We start from the raw sequence: 19,020 nt of genomic DNA on the forward strand, positions 1-19,020 counted from the left end.
TGAGTTGTGAGCACCAGGTGAGCAGCTGTGTGGTGAACATGTGAGTTGTGAACACCAGGTGAGCAGCTGTGTGGTGAACATGTGAGTTGTGAGCACCAGGTGAGCAGCTGTGTGGTGAACATGTGAGTTGTGAACACCAGGTGAGCAGCTGTGAGGTGAACATGTGAGTTGTGAACACCAGGTGAGCAGCTGTGTGGTGAATATGTGAGTTGTGAGCACCAGGTGAGCAGCTGTGTGGTGAACATGTGAGTTGTGAACACCAGGTGAGCAGCTGTGTGGTGAACATGTGAGTTGTGAGCACCAAGTGAGCAGCTGTGTGGTGAACATGTGAGTTGTGAACACCAGGTGAGCAGCTGTGTGGTGAACATGTGAGTTGTGAGCACCAGGTGAGCAGCTGTGTGGTGAACATGTGAGTTGTGAGCACCAGGTGAGCAGCTGTGTGGTGAACATGTGAGTTGTGAACACCAGGTGAGCAGCTGTGTGGTGAACATGTGAGTTGTGAGCACCAGGTGAGCAGCTGTGTGGTGAACATGTGAGTTGTGAACACCAGGTGAGCAGCAGTGAGGTGAACATGTGAGTTGTGAGCACCAGGTGAGCAGCTGTGTGGTGAACATGTGAGTTGTGAACACCAGGTGAGCAGCTGTGAGGTGAACATGTGAGTTGTGAGCACCAGGTGAGCAGCTGTGTGGTGAACATGTGAGTTGTGAACACCAGGTGAGCAGCTGTGAGGTGAACATGTGAGTTGTGAGCACCAGGTGAGCAGCTGTGTGGTGAACATGTGAGTTGTGAGCACCAGGTGAGCAGCTGTGTGGTGAACATGTGAGTTGTGAACACCAGGTGAGCAGCTGTGTGGTGAACATGTGAGTTGTGAACACCAGGTGAGCAGCTGTGTGGTGAACATGTGAGTTGTGAGCACCAGGTGAGCAGCTGTGTGGTGAACATGTGAGTTGTGAACACCAGGTGAGCAGCTGTGTGGTGAACATGTGAGTTGTGAGCACCAGGTAAGCAGCTGTGTGGTGAACATGTGAGTTGTGAGCACCAGGTGAGCAGCTGTGTGGTGAACATGTGAGTTGTGAGCACCAGGTGAGCAGCTGTGTGGTGAACATGTGAGTTGTGAGCACCAGGTGAGCAGCTGTGTGGTGAACATGTGAGTTGTGAGCACCAGGTGAGCAGCTGTGTGGTGAACATGTGAGTTGTGAGCACCAGGTGAGCAGCTGTGTGGTGAACATGTGAGTTGTGAGCACCAGGTGAGCAGCTGTGTGGTGAACATGTGAGTTGTGAGCACCAGGTGAGCAGCTGTGTGGTGAACATGTGAGTTGTGAGCACCAGGTGAGCAGCTGTGTGGTGAACATGTGAGTTGTGAACACCAGGTGAGCAGCTGTGTGGTGAACATGTGAGTTGTGAGCACCAGGTGAGCAGCTGTGTGGTGAACATGTGAGTTGTGAGTTGTGAACACCAGGTGAGCAGCTGTGTGGTGAACATGTGAGTTGTGAACACCAGGTGAGCAGCTGTGTGGTGAACATGTGAGTGAACATGTGAACACCAGGTGAGCAGCTGTGTGGTGAACATGTGAGTTGTGAGCACCAGGTAACAGCTGTGTGGTGAACATGTGAGTTGTGAGCACCAGGTGAGCAGCTGTGTGGTGAACATGTGAGTTGTGAGCACCAGGTGAGCAGCTGTGTGGTGAACATGTGAGTTGTGAGCACCAGGTGAGCAGCTGTGTGGTGAACATGTGAGTTGTGAGCACCAGGTGAGCAGCTGTGTGGTGAACATGTGAGTTGTGAGCACCAGGTGAGCAGCTGTGTGGTGAACATGTGAGTTGTGAGCACCAGGTGAGCAGCTGTGTGGTGAACATGTGAGTTGTGAACACCAGGTGAGCAGCTGTGTGGTGAACATGTGAGTTGTGAGCACCAGGTGAGCAGCTCTGATGTGAACATGTGAGTTGTGAGCACCAAGTAAGCAGCTTTGTGGTGAACATGTGAGTTGTGAGCACCAAGTGAGCAGCTCTGAGGTGAACATGTGAGTTGTGAGCACCAAGTGAGCATCTCTGAGGTGAACATGTGAGTTGTGAGCACCAAGTAAGCAGCTTTGTGGTGAACATGTGAGTTGTGAACACCAGGTGAGCAGCTGTGTGGTGAACATGTGAGTTGTGAGCACCAGGTGAGCAGCTCTGAGGTGAACATGTGAGTTGTGAGCACCAAGTAAGCAGCTTTGTGGTGAACATGTGAGTTGTGAGCACCAAGTGAGCAGCTCTGAGGTGAACATGTGAGTTGTGAGCACCAAGTGAGCAGCTCTGAGGTGAACATGTGAGTTGTGAGCACCAAGTAAGCAGCTTTGTGGTGAACATGTGAGTTGTGAACACCAGGTGAGCAGCTGTGTGGTGAACATGTGAGTTGTGAGCACCAGGTGAGCAGCTCTGAGGTGAACATGTGAATTGTGAGGACCAAGTAAGCAGCTTTGTGGTGAACATGTGAGTTGTGAGCACCAGGTGAGCAGCTGTGTGGTGAACATGTGAGTTGTGAACACCAGGTGAGCAGCTGTGTGGTGAACATGTGAGTTGTGAACACCAGGTGAGCAGCTGTGTGGTGAACATGTGAGTTGTGAACACCAGGTGAGCAGCTGTGTGGTGAACATGTGAGTTGTGAACACCAGGTGAGTAGCTGTGTGGTGAACATGTGAGTTGTGAGCACCAGGTGAGCAGCTGTGTGGTGAACATGTGAGTTGTGAACACCAGGTGAGCAGCTGTGTGGTGAACATGTGAGTTGTGAGCACCAGGTGAGCAGCTGTGTGGTGAACATGTGAGTTGTGAGCACCAGGTGAGCAGCTGTGTGGTGAACATGTGAGTTGTGAGCACCAGGTGAGCAGCTGTGTGGTGAACATGTGAGTTGTGAACACCAGGTGAGCAGCTGTGTGGTGAACATGTGAGTTGTGAGCACCAGGTGAGCAGCTGTGTGGTGAACATGTGAGTTGTGAACACCAGGTGAGCAGCTGTGAGGTGAACATGTGAGTTGTGAACACCAGGTGAGCAGCTGTGTGGTGAATATGTGAGTTGTGAGCACCAGGTGAGCAGCTGTGTGGTGAACATGTGAGTTGTGAACACCAGGTGAGCAGCTGTGTGGTGAACATGTGAGTTGTGAGCACCAAGTGAGCAGCTGTGTGGTGAACATGTGAGTTGTGAACACCAGGTGAGCAGCTGTGTGGTGAACATGTGAGTTGTGAGCACCAGGTGAGCAGCTGTGTGGTGAACATGTGAGTTGTGAGCACCAGGTGAGCAGCTGTGTGGTGAACATGTGAGTTGTGAACACCAGGTGAGCAGCTGTGTGGTGAACATGTGAGTTGTGAGCACCAGGTGAGCAGCTGTGTGGTGAACATGTGAGTTGTGAACACCAGGTGAGCAGCAGTGAGGTGAACATGTGAGTTGTGAGCACCAGGTGAGCAGCTGTGTGGTGAACATGTGAGTTGTGAACACCAGGTGAGCAGCTGTGAGGTGAACATGTGAGTTGTGAGCACCAGGTGAGCAGCTGTGTGGTGAACATGTGAGTTGTGAACACCAGGTGAGCAGCTGTGAGGTGAACATGTGAGTTGTGAGCACCAGGTGAGCAGCTGTGTGGTGAACATGTGAGTTGTGAGCACCAGGTGAGCAGCTGTGTGGTGAACATGTGAGTTGTGAACACCAGGTGAGCAGCTGTGTGGTGAACATGTGAGTTGTGAACACCAGGTGAGCAGCTGTTTGGTGAACATGTGAGTTGTGAGCACCAGGTGAGCAGCTGTGTGGTGAACATGTGAGTTTTGAACACCAGTGTGCAGCTGTGTGGTGAACATGTGAGTTGTGAGCTGAGCAGCTGTTTGGTGAACATGTGAGTTGTGAGCACCAGGTGAGCAGCTGTGTGGTGAACATGTGAGTTGTGAGCACCAGGTGAGCAGCTGTGTGGTGAACATGTGAGTTGTGAGCACCAGGTGAGCAGCTGTGTGGTGAACATGTGAGTTGTGAGCACCAGGTGAGCAGCTGTGTGGTGAACATGTGAGTTGTGAGCACCAGGTGAGCAGCTGTGTGGTGAACATGTGAGTTGTGAGCACCAGGTGAGCAGCTGTGTGGTGAACATGTGAGTTGTGAGCACCAGGTGAGCAGCTGTGTGGTGAACATGTGAGTTGTGAGCACCAGGTGAGCAGCTGTGTGGTGAACATGTGAGTTGTGAACACCAGGTGAGCAGCTGTGTGGTGAAAATGTGAGTTGTGAGCACCAGGTGAGCAGCTGTGTGGTGAACATGTGAGTTGTGAACACCAGGTGAGCAGCTGTGTGGTGAACATGTGAGTTGTGAACACCAGGTGATCAGCTGTGTGGTGAACATGTGAGTTGTGAACACCAGGTGAGCAGCTGTGTGGTGAACATGTGAGTTGTGAGCACCAGGAGAGCAGCTGTGTGGTGAACATGTGAGTTGTGAGCACCAAGTGAGCAGCTGTGTGGTGAACATGTGAGTTGTGAACACCAGGTGAGCAGCTGTGTGGTGAACATGTGAGTTGTGAGCACCAGGTGAGCAGCTCTGAGGTGAACATGTGAGTTGTGAGCACCAAGTAAGCAGCTTTGTGGTGAACATGTGAGTTGTGAGCACCAAGTGAGCAGCTCTGAGGTGAACATGTGAGTTGTGAGCACCAAGTGAGCATCTCTGAGGTGAACATGTGAGTTGTGAGCACCAAGTAAGCAGCTTTGTGGTGAACATGTGAGTTGTGAACACCAGGTGAGCAGCTGTGTGGTGAACATGTGAGTTGTGAGCACCAGGTGAGCAGCTCTGAGGTGAACATGTGAGTTGTGAGCACCAAGTAAGCAGCTTTGTGGTGAACATGTGAGTTGTGAGCACCAAGTGAGCAGCTCTGAGGTGAACATGTGAGTTGTGAGCACCAAGTGAGCAGCTCTGAGGTGAACATGTGAGTTGTGAGCACCAAGTAAGCAGCTTTGTGGTGAACATGTGAGTTGTGAACACCAGGTGAGCAGCTGTGTGGTGAACATGTGAGTTGTGAGCACCAGGTGAGCAGCTCTGAGGTGAACATGTGAATTGTGAGCACCAAGTAAGCAGCTTTGTGGTGAACATGTGAGTTGTGAGCACCAAGTGAGCAGCTCTGAGGTGAACATGTGAGTTGTGAGCACCAAGTGAGCAGCTCTGAGGTGAACATGTGAGTTGTGAGCACCAAGTAAGCAGCTTTGTGGTGAACATGTGAGTTGTGAGCACCAAGTGAGCAGCTCTGAGTTGAACATGTGAGTTGTGAGCACCAAGTAAGCAGCTTTGTGGTGAACATGTGAGTTGTGAGCACCAAGTAAGCAGCTTTGTGGTGAACATGTGAGTTGTGAGCACCAAGTGAGCAGCTCTGAGGTGAACATGTGAGTTGTGAGCACCAAGTGAGCAGCTCTGAGGTGAACATGTGAGTTGTGAGCACCAAGTAAGCAGCTTTGTGGTGAACATGTGAGTTGTGAGCACCAAGTGAGCAGCTCTGAGGTGAACATGTGAGTTGTGAGCACCAAGTAAGCAGCTTTGTGGTGAACATGTGAGTTGTGAGCACCAGGTAAGCAGCTTTGTGGTGAACATGTGAGTTGTGAGCACCAAGTAAGCAGCTTTGTGGTGAACATGTGAGTTGTGAGCACCAAGTAAGCAGCTTTGTGGTGAACATGTGAGTTGTGAGCACCAAGTAAGCAGCTTTGTGGTGAACATGTGAGTTGTGAGCACCAAGTGAGCAGCTCTGAGGTGAACATGTGAGTTGTGAGCACCAAGTAAGCAGCTTTGTGGTGAACATGTGAGTTGTGAGCTCCAGATTACATCGATTCCCTGAATGCTTGATAATATGTTCATCATCTTACTGAAGCCTCCTAGTTCACTCTGATCGACTAGCTCCCTTAAGGTTTACTATACTAATAGCAGGAGTGTAAGAAATAAGATGAGCTAAGATTAATTGCAAGTGCAGGAAACATAGATATTATTGCTATAACAGAGACCTGGCTCAATCTGAAAGATAGAGAGATGCCCTCTGAATGTCACATACAAGGCTATAAATTATTCCACACTGACAGGGTCAACAGGAAAGGTGGTGGAGTAGCGATGTATGTCAGAGACAATTTAAATTGTTGTGTTAGACAAGATATTAAATTAGAAGCGTCAGCCACTGAGTCTGTTTGGTTACAGCTTCTCGAGGGCCGAGAAAAATTAATTTTGGGTGTGATTTACAGGGCCCCAAATCTTGATAGGGAGTGCAGTAAACTTCTATGGGACGAAATTCGTAAGGCATCTACATACGAAAATGTTGTGCTAATGGGAGATTTCAACTATAGACAGATTGACTGGAGCAATTTGACAGGAAATTTAGAGTCAGGTGACTTTCTTGATACGATCCAGGATTGTTTTTTAAAACAGTTTGTGACAGAGCCAACTAGGGGAAATAACCTCTTTGACTTGGTTCTTGCCAGTAGGGAAACACTAATTAATAATCTTGAGGTTAATGATGAGCTTGGGGAAAGTGATCACAAATCAAAATGATCCTATGTAAAGTAAAAGGACACAAGTGCAACTAATGTGACATTTATTGTGGCAACGTTTCGCTCTCCAGGAGCTTTATCAAGCCATTACAAACAATACATGGACACAGAGGGTATATAAAGGCTCAGAGTGAGGTGAATACTAGTGAGGTACCATTTCGATGTTCACTAGTGGTAGTAGTAGTAGTAGAAGTGGTAGTGACAAAAGTAATACAATATGGTAGAGCAATTAATTCGTACATGAGTAAAAGGATATAAAAGCTATTACTTGGGTAACATAAAAATAGGTTGGACAAATATAAACTGGAATGAGGCAGCTTGTTCACTCTCTGTGCTTTGTGTAGTATAACAGGAGAGACTATGTGATGGCAGGGTTTACTGTTTTCAGGAGGATTCTTGCTAAGACTTCGGAGATGGTGAAGCTGCCGTTGTTTTGTTTAATTGTCCCATACCCCCGGCCGGGATTGAACCCGCGGTCATAGAGTCTCAAAACTCCAGCCCGTCGCGCTAGCCACTAGACCAGCTAGCCACAATAAGATTCATCCAACTAGGTATATTTCTACACCATAGGAAAGTTAGCACAGGCACCTCTGTGACCACAAATGCAAGTTTTTACAGACGAATCTCCAGCTAGCGTGGCCGTGACGAACTCTAGCTCAAGTCCCTTCACTGCCCTTCACTAGTTGGATGAATCTTATTGTGGCTAGCTGGTCTAGTGGCTAGCGCGACGGGCTGGAGTTTTGAGACTCTATGACCGCGGGTTCAATCCCGGCCGGGGGTATGGTTTATTTGCAATCGTGTCATTACGATTTCTTAAGTCTTGTTTAATTGTATTCGAAACAGCGATCAGTGCTGATTCAAGGCACTTGCGTGTGCGGAAATTATTTTCTTTTATCACTAATTGGGCGTCTCTGAAATGGTACCTCACTAGTATTCACCTCACTCTGAGCCTTTATATACCCTCTGTGTCCATGTATTGTTTGTAATGGCTTGATAAAGCTCCTGGAGAGCGAAACGTTGCCACAATAAATGTCACATTAGTTGCACTTGTGTCCTTTTACTTTACATATTGTCGGTAATTCTACCAACTTTATTACAAAATGATCCTAAATGGATGAACAATAGATTAAAATATCTAATTGGTCGAAAGAGAGGCATATATAGGCAATTCAAAAGAGGAGAGGGGCAATTAAGAAATCGATATATTCAGTTTAAGAGAGAAATAAAAAAAGGAATTAGAAAAGCAAAAAGAGATTATGAGGTTAAAGTTGCAAGAGATTCGAAGACTAACCCAAAAGGATTCTTTCAGGTATACAGAAGTAAGATCAGGGACAAGATAGGCCCACTCAAAAGTTCCTCGGGTCAGCTCACTGACAGTGATAAGGAAATGTGTAGAATTTTTAACACATACTTCCTCTCAGTTTTTACACAGGAGGATACCAGCGATATTCCAGTAATGATAAATTATGTAGAACAGGACGATAATAAACTGTGCACTATTAGGGTCACAAGTGACATGGTCCTTAGGCAAATAGATAAATTAAAACCTAACAAATCCCCAGGCCCTGATGAACTGTATGCAAGGGTTCTAAAGGAATGTAAAGAGGAGCTTAGCAAACCTTTGGCTAATCTTTTCAACATATCACTACAAACTGGCATTGTGCCAGATAAGTGGAAAATGGCAAATGTGATACCTATTTTCAAAGCAGGTGACAGGTCCTTAGCTTCGAACTATAGACCAATAAGCCTAACCTCCATAGTGGGAAAATTTATGGAATCAATAATTGCCGAGGCAGTTCGTAGCCACCTTGAAAAGCATAAATTAATCAACGAATCTCAGCATGGTTTTACAAAGGGGCGTTCCTGCCTTACGAATTTATTAACTTTTTTCACTAAGGTATTTGAGGAGGTAGATCATGGTAATGAATATGATATTGTGTATATGGACTTCAGTAAGGCTTTTGACAGGGTCCCACATCAGAGACTATTGAGGAAAATTAAGGCACATGGAATAGGAGAAGAAATTTTTTCCTGGATAGAGGCATGGTTGACAAATAGGCAGCAGAGAGTTTGCATAAATGGGGAGAAATCAGAGTAGGGAAGCGTCACGAGCGGTGTTCCACAGGGGTCAGTGTTGGGCCCCCTGCTGTTCACAATATACATAAACGACATAGATGAGGGCATAAAGAGCGACATCAGCAAGTTTGCCGATGACACCAAAATAGGCCGTCGAATTCATTCTGAAGAGGACATTAGAGCACTCCAGGAAGATTTGAGTAGACTGATGCAGTGGTCGGAGAGGTGGCAGATGCAGTTTAATATAGACAAATGCAAAGTTCCAAATGTTGGACAGGACAATAACCATGCCACATATAAACTAAATAATGTAGATCTTAATATTACGGATTGCGAAAAAGATTTAGGAGTTCTGGTTAGCAGTAATCTGAAACCAAGACAACAGTGCATAAGTGTTCGCAATAAAGCTAATAGAATCCTTGGCTTCATATCAAGAAGCATAAATAATAGGAGTCCTCAGGTTGTTCTTTAACTCTATACATCCTTGGTTAGGCCTCATTTAGATTATGCTGCACAGTTTTGGTCACCGTATTACAGAATGGATATAAATGCTCTGGAAAATGTACAAAGGAGGATGACAAAGTTGATCCCATGTATCAGAAACCTTCCCTATGAGGATAGACTGAGGGCCCTGAATCTGCACTCTCTAGAAAGACGTAGAATTAGGGGGGATATGATTGAGGTGTATAAATGGAAGACAGGAATAAATAAAGGGGATGTAAATAGTGTGCTGAAAATATCTAGCCTAGACAGGACTCGCAGCAATGGTTTTAAGTTAGAAAAATTCAGATTCAGGAAGGATATAGGAAAGTACTGGTTTGGTAATAGAGTTGTGGATGAGTGGAACAAACTCCCAAGTACAGTCATAGAGGCCAGAACGTTGTGTAGCTTTAAAAATAGGTTGGATAAATACATGAGTGGGTGTGGGTGGGTGTGAGTTGGACCTGATAGCTTGTGCTACCAGGACGGTTGCCGTGTTCCTCCTTTAAGTCAAGGTGACCTGACCTGACTAGGTTGGGTGCATTGGCTTAAGCCGATAGGAAACTTGGACCTGCCTCGCATGGGCCAGCAGGCCTGCTGCAGTGTTCCTTCGTTCTTATGTTCTTATTACCTGATGTATGAAACCTTCATGATGTATGATGAGTGTGTTAGTTAAATCAAGTTGTTGTTGTTGTAGCCTTGTAAAATACCACAACTTTCGGGGCAAGGTAACGATTCTGGTGAACTGCTAATGAATAAAGGAAATGGAGTTACCCAGCCCTTCCTTTGATCAAACACGATTACCGTCTATTCACTAGTCGTTGTATGACTGCTTGCTCACCGTGGTAGCCACACGGTGTGGAGTAACTAACTTCGATAGCAAAAATTTCAACCTACCATATGTTTCAGCATGGGGTGAGGCGCTGCAGTACTATCACGCCACCGTCAAGATGTACGACTCCTCGGCAGACTTCCTCACTTACTACACTGATAACGGCGCTTACCACTACTACAACCCACTTCCCTACATGAACTACTACGACACTCTCATCTCTGTCTACAACTACTCAGTCGACAACAATATTCCGTTCAGGTAATCTATTCAAGATTGTGTTCAAACATATTATGGCTCACGAAATCGTAATGACACGATTGCAAACAAACCATACCACGTGGTATGCTTTGTTTGCAATCGTGTCATTACGATTTCGTGAGTCATGTTGACGGCTTTGAGGGAACTTGAGCTAGAGTTCGTCACGGCCGCGCTAGCTGGAGATTCGTCCGTAAATACTTGGATTTGTGGTCACAGTGGTGCCTGTGCTAACCTTCCTATGGTGTAGAAATATACCTAGTTGGACGAATCTTATTGTGGCTAGCTGGTCCAGTGGCTAACGTGACGGTCTGGAGTTTTGAGACTCTCTGATCGCGGGTGTATCCCCGCCCGTGGTATGGTTTGATATATTATGGTTCTGCAACCTCCTTAATCACTGTTCTTATATTCCCACAGTTATTCTTTTATCTTTGTCCCTACAGTCGTCTACAGTTAGACTCCTGGTGGTACTACAAGGGCGTGGGCAACGGAGTCAAAAACTGGACCGAGATGCCTGAGGTGTTTCCTGACGGTATTGTTAAGCTGCACGAGATAACAGGCTTGCCCATCATCGCTCACAACCGCTACTTCAGCAGCAACACTGACTATGCTCAACAGAATGGAGGTGTGTGGAAGGGACCAATACATATGTCTTGTTGACCTGTATATCGTTAACAGCTGAACCATAGACGTTATTCGAGTAATGCCAGAGTGCTTAGTGGATAAATAACAAAAAGGCACAATACCGTGACTGGAACGATACACAAATAACCCGCACATAAAAGAGAGAAGCTTACGACGACGTTTCGGTCCGACTTGGACCACTGACAAAGTCACACTAACAGAGGTGGAGCAGGACGGCTATATATAGGCAGGAAGAGGTGGAGGTAGTAGTAGTAGTAGTAGTAGTAGTAGTAGTACAAGAATTGTATATAATACCGACAGGATGAAATGACATATGCACAACACCCGGGCATCCCCACCGTAGACGTTTCGCCATCCAGCCAGCCACTGGATGGCGAAACGTCCACAACAAAGACAACCAGACGCCGCACATGTGTCTTAATTTCATCAGTAGTTGTAGTAGAAGAAGAAGAGGTAGTAGTAGTGGTAGTGGTAGAAGTGGGAAATAAGGAAGACGAGCCAGTCAAATACAAAGGAAGTGGAGCACTGCAAGAGAGCTAGAAACCCACAGAGGGAGAGCAAGCGCACCGAGGTGCGTGAAAGGGGAAGTGGTGAAATAAAATAAATGAAGAAGGAACAGAAACACGAGACAGAAGAGAGAAAGACAACCCAGAGGAGAAAAGGAGAGAGGAAAGGGGAAGAGGAAGAAGAAAAAGAAGAAGAAGAAGAAGAAGAAGAAGAAGAAGAAGAAGAAGAAGAAGAAGAAGAAGAAGAAGAAGAAGAAGAAGAAGAAGAAGAAGAAGAAGAAGAAAAATGAGGATTCAGGTTAAGTCACGGGTGTTCAGAAGTTTGGAGCATTTTACAATGTAGTGGGAGAGGAAGGCATCTACAGAGACGAAGCCAGGGCTAAGGTTCATACAAGGAAAGTTGTGTATTAGAGAGGATTCAACTAAACGGCGACTGTTCGAGTTGGAAGTAGGGAAGACAGTTTTAGCAGAAGACCAGTCAATAGGATGGCTATGATCTCTGACGTGACAGAAAAGAGCATTGTTAGTGTCGGCAAGCCTAACACTATTTTTGTGCTCCCTAAGTCTGTCAGAAAGAGATCGACCAGTTTCTCCGAAGTATTGAAGAGGACAGGAGGAGCAAGAAATAGAGTAGACACCAGGAACATCTGTAGAGGGAGGAGAGGTATGAACGAGATTAGTGCGAAGAGTGTTAGTCTGGCGGAAGGTAAGCTTGATGTCTAAGGGACGGAGAGAATTGTTGAGATTAGAAAGACCGGAAATGTAGGGAAGGCAGAGGATAGAAGAGTTCCCATGAGTAGAGAGTTTGGGAGAGAAGAAATTGCGTTTAGCACGTGAGAGGGCAGAGTCTATGAAATGGGAAGGGTAGCCAAGACGGGAGAACGAATTATGAGGAGTGGAAATTTCTGCTGGAAGGAACTGAGGATCATAGATGCGGAGGGCACGGAGAAAGAGGGAGATAAGAACACTTTTCTTGACAGGGGAAGCATGATAGGAAAAGTAGTGAATGTACATGCCACTGTGCATAGGTTTACGGTAAACGGAAAAGGAAAAACCTGTAACTGAGCGGTGGACATGGACATCAAGGAAAGGAAGTAAGGAATTAGATTCCCATTCAGCTTTAAACTTAATGGAAGGGGCAAGATTGTTAAGAGCTTCAAGAAAAGGATGGAAGAGACTGGAGTCATGAGGCCACAGAGCAAAGATGTCATCCACATAGCGGAGCCAGAGTGAAGGTTGCACATCGAGGGTAGGAAGAAGAACAGTCTCGAAGTATTCCATGTAAAGATTAGCAAGGACAGGAGAGAGAGGAGAGCCCATAGCGACACCGAAGGTTTGAGAATAATATTTCCCTTGGAAGGAAAAGGAGTTAGAGTCCACACAGAGGCGGATCAGATCAAGAAAGACATTAGTGGGGATAGGGAGATGAAGAAACCCTTCATGGGCCTTCTCTCTAAGGAAATCAAGGACATCATCAAGAGGGACATTGGTGAAGAGGGACTCAACGTCAAGACTAAGCATCTTACAGGTTGGGAGAGAGCGAACCCGTTCAATGAAGTCTTGAGAGTGACGGAGGTGGGCAGGAGAAAAAGTACCAAGAAAGGGAGTGAGGGTTTTGGCCAGCCAAGAAGCAAGAGAATAAGAGACAGAACCTCTAGAGGATATGATAGGACGAAGAGGAATATCAGGTTTATGAGTTTTGGGAAGGCCATAGAAATAGGGAAGAGAGGGACAGATGACACGAAACCGTTGAACAAGGTCAAAGTCAGGAGGACAGAGGTCGGAGAGAGTCCTTAGTTTTTTGTTGAAAGTTCTCTTGATGCGATCAAGAGGGTTGGAAACGAGAGGAGTGTAGGTGTGTGAGTCAGAGAGCAAGACATCAGCTTTACGGAGGTAATCCTCGCGATCAAGGATAACTACCGAATTACCTTTGTCAGAAGATAGTATGACAATGTTAGTGTTAGATTTAAGAGAAGAAAGGGCAAGTTGGTAACGGCTGAATGGGAATCTAATTCCTTACTTCCTTTCCTTGATGTCCATGTCCACCGCTCAGTTACAGGTTTTTCCTTTTCCGTTTACTGTAAACCTATGCACAGTGGCATGTACATTCACTACTTTTCCTATCATGCTTCCCCTGTCAAGAAAAGTGTTCTTATCTCTCTCTTTCTCCGTGCCCTCCGCATCTGTGATCCTCAGTTCCTTCCAGCAGAAATTTCCACTCTTCATAATTCGTTCTCCCGTCTTGGCTACCCTTCCCATTTCATAGACTCTGCCCTCTCACGTGCTAAACGCAATTTCTTCTCTCCCAAACTCTCTACTCATGGGAACTCTTCTATCCTCTGCCTTCCCTACATTTTCGGTCTTTCTAATCTCAACAATTCTCTCCGTCCCTTAGACATCAAGCTTACCTTCCGCCAGACTAACACTCTTCGCACTAATCTCGTTCATGCCTCTCCTCCCTCTACAGATGTTCCTGGTGTCTACTCTATTTCTTGCTCCTCCTGTCCTCTTCAATACTTCGGAGAAACTGGTCGATCTCTTTCTGACAGACTTAGGGAGCACAAAAATAGTGTTAGGCTTGCCGACACTAACAATGCTCTTTTCTGTCACGTCAGAGATCATAGCCATCCTATTGACTGGTCTTCTGCTAAAACTGTCTTCCCTACTTCCATCTCGAACAGTCGCCGTTTAGTTGAATCCTCTCTAATACACAACTTTCCTTGTATGAACCTTAGCCCTGGCTTCGTCTCTGTAGATGCCTTCCTCTCCCACTACATTGTAAAATGCTCCAAACTTCTGAACACCCGTGACTTAACCTGAATCCTCATTATTTTTTTTCTTCTTCTTCTTCTTCTTCTTCTTCTTCTTCTTCTTCTTCTTCTTCTTCTTCTTCTTCTTCTTCTTCTTCTTCTTCTTCTTCTTCTTCTTCTTCTTCTTCTTCTTCTTCTTCTTCCCCTTTCCTCTCTCCTTTTCTCCTCTGGGTTGTCTTTCTCTCTCCTGTCTCGTGTTTCTGTTCCTTCTTCATTTATTTTATTTCACCACTTCCCCTTTCACGCACCTCGGTGCGCTTGCTCTCCCTCTGTGGGTTTCTAGCTCTCTTGCAGTGCTCCCCTTCCTTTGTATTTGACTGGCTCGTCTTCCTTATTTCCCACTTCTACCACTACCACTACTACTACCTCTTCTTCTTCTACTACAACTACTGATGAAATTAAGACACATGTGCGGCGTCTGGTTGTCTTTGTTGTGGACGTTCCGCCATCCAGTGGCTGGCTGGATGGCGAAACGTCTACCGTGGGGATGCCCGGGTGTTGTGCATGTGTCATTTCATCCTGTCGGTATTATATACAATTCTTGTACTACTACTACTACTACTACTACTACTACTACTACTACTACTACTACTACTACTACTACTACTACTACTACTACCTCCACCTCTTCCTGCCTATATATAGCCGTCCTGCTCCACCTCTGTTAGTGTGACTTTGTCAATGGTCCAAGTCGGACCGAAACGTCGTCGTAAGCTTCTCTCTTTTATGTGCGGGTTATTTGTGTATGCTTAGTGGAGGTTCAATCCTCCGACCACTAAACGTGGCCAAATACCAAAGAGGAAGGTAGGTAGAAACTTCAGAGACGTAAAATCGTGTCGGACGTAGAAAAGTGATATTTCTACGACAGATAATCTGTAGTGACTGTAATACAGAAGTATTAAAAAATATGATTAAGATTAGAGATAAAAATTTTACAGGCAAAATAGTAATAGGCAGAAATTAAGCTTGAATGTAAGGGAAAACGTATGTTTGGTAGAATTGAATTTGACAAACTTACAATTGCCCCGTAGACAGAATTAAGATAAAACATAAGGGTGGTGCCTGCATGCTGGTTGTAAGGTAGTTAGCCATTAAAAAAAAAAAAAAACTTACATTTACCGCATTAGTCTGGCCAAAACTGAGGACAGTAACTAGGATTCAACAGCCTGTGCATGAGAAGAGTTCTTCATATTTTTTAACCCTGCCTTATTTATATATGAAGGCATAGTACACTATTTTACTAACATAAGGCTGCAAGTTGGTATGACTAATTACTACCGTAATTATGAAAATTTAGATGTTTAAATAAGAGTACACGTATATACGAGGCTTTTCAATATGGTGTAAGAAATAACCTTGGAATGCACATTTGTAATAATGTTAGTAGAGTTACCGACAATGTTATGTGAAGGGTCACACGTGCAACTAATGTGACATTTTACTGTGGCAACGTTTCGCTCTTCAGGAGGTTTGTGAAACCGTTACATACAATACAGTAGGTTTCTTCAGTCGAGTACAGAGGAGGCAGTAGAATCAGTAGAGATGTAAAGATGTAATCAGTCTATCGCCCTTGAAGAACTAGTTTTGAGGTGGTCAGTCCCTGAGCCTGGTGGAGAGTTCTGCTCCATAGTCTGGAACAGGAGAGACGGAACCTACAGGTAGATGTAAGAATGTAATCACTGAGAGGACAGGTCCCATTCATCATAGTTCTGGTTAGCAATAATCTAAAACCAAGAACACAGTGCATAAGTGTTCGCAATAAAGCTAACAGAATCCTTGGATTCATATGTAGAAGCATAAATAATAGGAGTCCTCAGATTGTTCTTCAACTCTATATATCCTTGGTTAGGCCTCATTTAGACTATGCTGCACAGTTTTGGTCACCGTATTACAGAATGGATATAAATGCACTGGAAAACGTACAGAGGAGGATGACAAACTTGATCCCATGTGTTAGAAATCTTTCCTATGAGGACGCACTGAGGGCCCTGAATCTGCACTCTCTAGAAAGGCGTACAATTAGGGGGGATATGATTGAGGCGTATAAATGGAAAACAGGAATAAATAAAGAGGATGTAAATAGTGTGCTAGCTAGTACAGGACTCGCAGCAATGGTTTTAAGTTGAAAAAAATCAGATTCAGGAAGGATATAGGAAAGCACTGGTTTGGTAATAGAGTTGTGGATGAGTGGAACAAACTCCGAGTACCGTCATAGAAGCTAAAACGTTGTGTAGTTTTAAAAATAGGTTAGATAAATACACGAGTGGATGTGGGTGGGTGTGAGTTGGACCTGACTAGCTTGTGCTAATGGGTCTGATGCCGTGCTCCTTCCTTAAGTGGATGTGACCTACCCTGACTAGGCTTGGGCCGGTGGATGACTTGGCCCTGCCTTTCATGGGCCAGTAGGCCTGCTGTAGTGTTACTTCTTTCTTACGTTCTTATGTACTTTCTGTGTCCTTGTATCGTTTGTAATGGTAAAACAAAGCTCCAGGAGAGCGAAACGTAACCACAGTAAAATGACACATTAGTTGTACATACATATGTCCTTTCACCTAACACACACACACACACACACACACACACACACACCAGTAGGCTTCTCTAATGATTGTAGGACTAATTGGCGTAATATTCAGGATTTAATGTATGTAGTAGATATTTTGGGCATTAACTTTATTTAGGCTACTGCAACATAGATGTTATTTTCATATGTATTCGAAACTAAAAATTAGGTTGGTGTTTAATATATTTAATAAGCCTCATTTTTTCAATGGTTATTTGATATTTTATGTTAGATTTGTTGGGACAAGGAATTTGCTGATTTGGAGGTATATAAGCCAGCTGCTTAGTACTGTTGTTAAATTTTAAAGGGATGAACCGATAAGCCAGCACAAGGCCTCGGTCAGATGATCAAAAGACCTGCGTTAGAAAAAGCTTGTCCTGTTTCCTGATGAATCTTACCTAACCTAACCTGGTGACTCAGTTAACCTGGGATCATCATGGGGGTAAATATATTTGTCACTGAGGACTCTTCTTGTGTGAAGCAGTTGGATGTAGGATTGTGGAAGGCCCTGTGATGTACAAAGAACTGGAAACAGTTTTAGCAGCAAGTTTAGCTCCTCCAAGTTATAGCAGTGTATACACTGGATCTTGTGGTGTTCTGTCCGAGGCGCCTAATTGAAAGTGTAAGACTGTGGTAATAACACAGACATGTAAGTGGCTTATGATGCTATATAGGAGTGAACCAAGACATTAATTTGAGGGGCTAAACAAGAACTTTTAGAGGGAAGAGGGAGATATTTTGGTACCTGTAATACTACCCTTTGTGATCATTTATATAAATAGTTTTGTGTATATTACCCGAAGGGTTTCATTCTTCAGTCTTTGAAAGAATATGATAGGTAGAAAGTTGAAAGTGAACATAGAAAAGAGTAAGGTGATGAGGGTATCAAATGATTTAGATAAAGAAAAATTGGATATCTTATTGGAGAGGAGGAATATGGAAGAAGTGAATGTTTTCAGATATTTGGGAGTTGACGTGTCAGCGGATGGTTTTGTGAAGGATGAGGTTAGTCACATAATTGATGAAGGAAAAAAGGTGAGTGGTGCGTTGAGGTATATGTGGAGACAAAGAACGTTATCTATGGAGACAAATAAGGGAATGTATGAAAGTATAGTAGTACCAACACTCTTATATGGGTGTGAAGCTTGGGTTGTGAATGCTGCAGCAAGGAGGCAGTGGAGATGTCCTGTCTAAGGGCAATGTGTGATGTAAATATTATGCAGAAAATTCGGAGTGTGGAAATTGGGAGAAGGTGTGGAGTTAATAAAAGTATTAGTCAGATGGCTGAAGAGGGGTTGTTGAGGTGGTTTGGTCATTTAGAGAGAATGAATCAAAGTAGAATGATATGGAAAGTATATAAATCTATAGGGGAAGGAAGGCGAGGTAGGGGTCGTCCTCGAAAGGGTTGGAGAGAGGGGGTAAAGGAGGTTTTGTGGGAGAGGGGCTTGAACTTCCAGCAAACGTGCGTGAGCGTGTTAGATAGGAGTGAATGGAGACGAATGGTTTTTGGGACCTGACGAGCTGTTGGAGTGTGAGCAGGGTAATATTTAGTGAAGGGATTCAGGGAAACCAGTTATTTTTATGTAGCCGGACTTGAGTCCTGGAAATGGGAAGTACAATGCCTGCACTTTAAAGGAGGAGTTTGGGATATTGGCAGTTTGGAGGGATATGTTGCGTATCTTTATATGTATATGCTTCTAAAATGTTGTATTCTGAGCACCTCTGCAAAAACAGTGATTATGTGTGAGTGTGGTGAAAGTGTTGAATGATGAAAGTATTTTCTTCCTGGGATTTTCTTTTTTTTTTAGGTCACCCTGCCTCGGTGGGAGACGGCAGACTTGTTAAAAAAAATGAAAATTCTTGGTGCCATTGCTGTATTTCCTTGTATTATCCCTCATATATATATTTCATTCCCCTTGCAATTATTTCTGATTGATTTAACTCCAGTACTGACAAATATATGGGCGCTTTTATATATAATATATAATTATTGCTCCTACTAGCCTATTCCTCAGATGGAGAAGACCTTTGATCTGAAGACTTGGAGTTACTTTCCTTCAGATGTTGCATGCTCCATATGAGCTTAGCGCTTCTTTGTAAATATTAGTGCACAAAACAGATAGCTGCGGTAAGAGGGTCATGACTGAAATTTAAGAGTGCTAAGTGGAGTCATCAGCATTAGAGTAGATAGCAAGGAAACAGTGTGAAGCCTTTACGTTTCGTCCACACATTAGACTCAAATTCTTTGAATCGAGAGCCCTTAACCGATGTAAAGACGATAGGATTTAAATTTAATAAATTAACTGTATATATGTATCTCTTCTCTTCAC

General features: G+C 44.7%; 1 protein-coding gene and 1 long non-coding RNA gene across 2 annotated transcripts in view; both read left to right on the top strand.

The window, feature by feature from the left end:
• The window catches only part of LOC128690189 (uncharacterized), a 266,589-nt gene that overhangs the window by 102,222 nt on the left and 145,347 nt on the right, over window positions 1-19,020 (top strand). The window lies entirely within an intron of this gene.
• Window positions 1-19,020, top strand: part of LOC128701087 (uncharacterized) — a gene marked incomplete at its 3' end in the record, with an annotated part of 126,078 nt that overhangs the window by 85,140 nt on the left and 21,918 nt on the right. The window contains 2 exon segments of the mRNA XM_070090444.1: window positions 9,986-10,169; window positions 10,610-10,791. Coding sequence (XP_069946545.1) covers window positions 9,986-10,169; window positions 10,610-10,791 — 366 coding nt within the window.

The sequence above is a fragment of the Cherax quadricarinatus genome, chromosome 32, assembly GCF_038502225.1.
Source record: "Cherax quadricarinatus isolate ZL_2023a chromosome 32, ASM3850222v1, whole genome shotgun sequence".
In the NCBI taxonomy this organism is placed as follows: Eukaryota; Metazoa; Arthropoda; class Malacostraca; order Decapoda; family Parastacidae; genus Cherax; species Cherax quadricarinatus.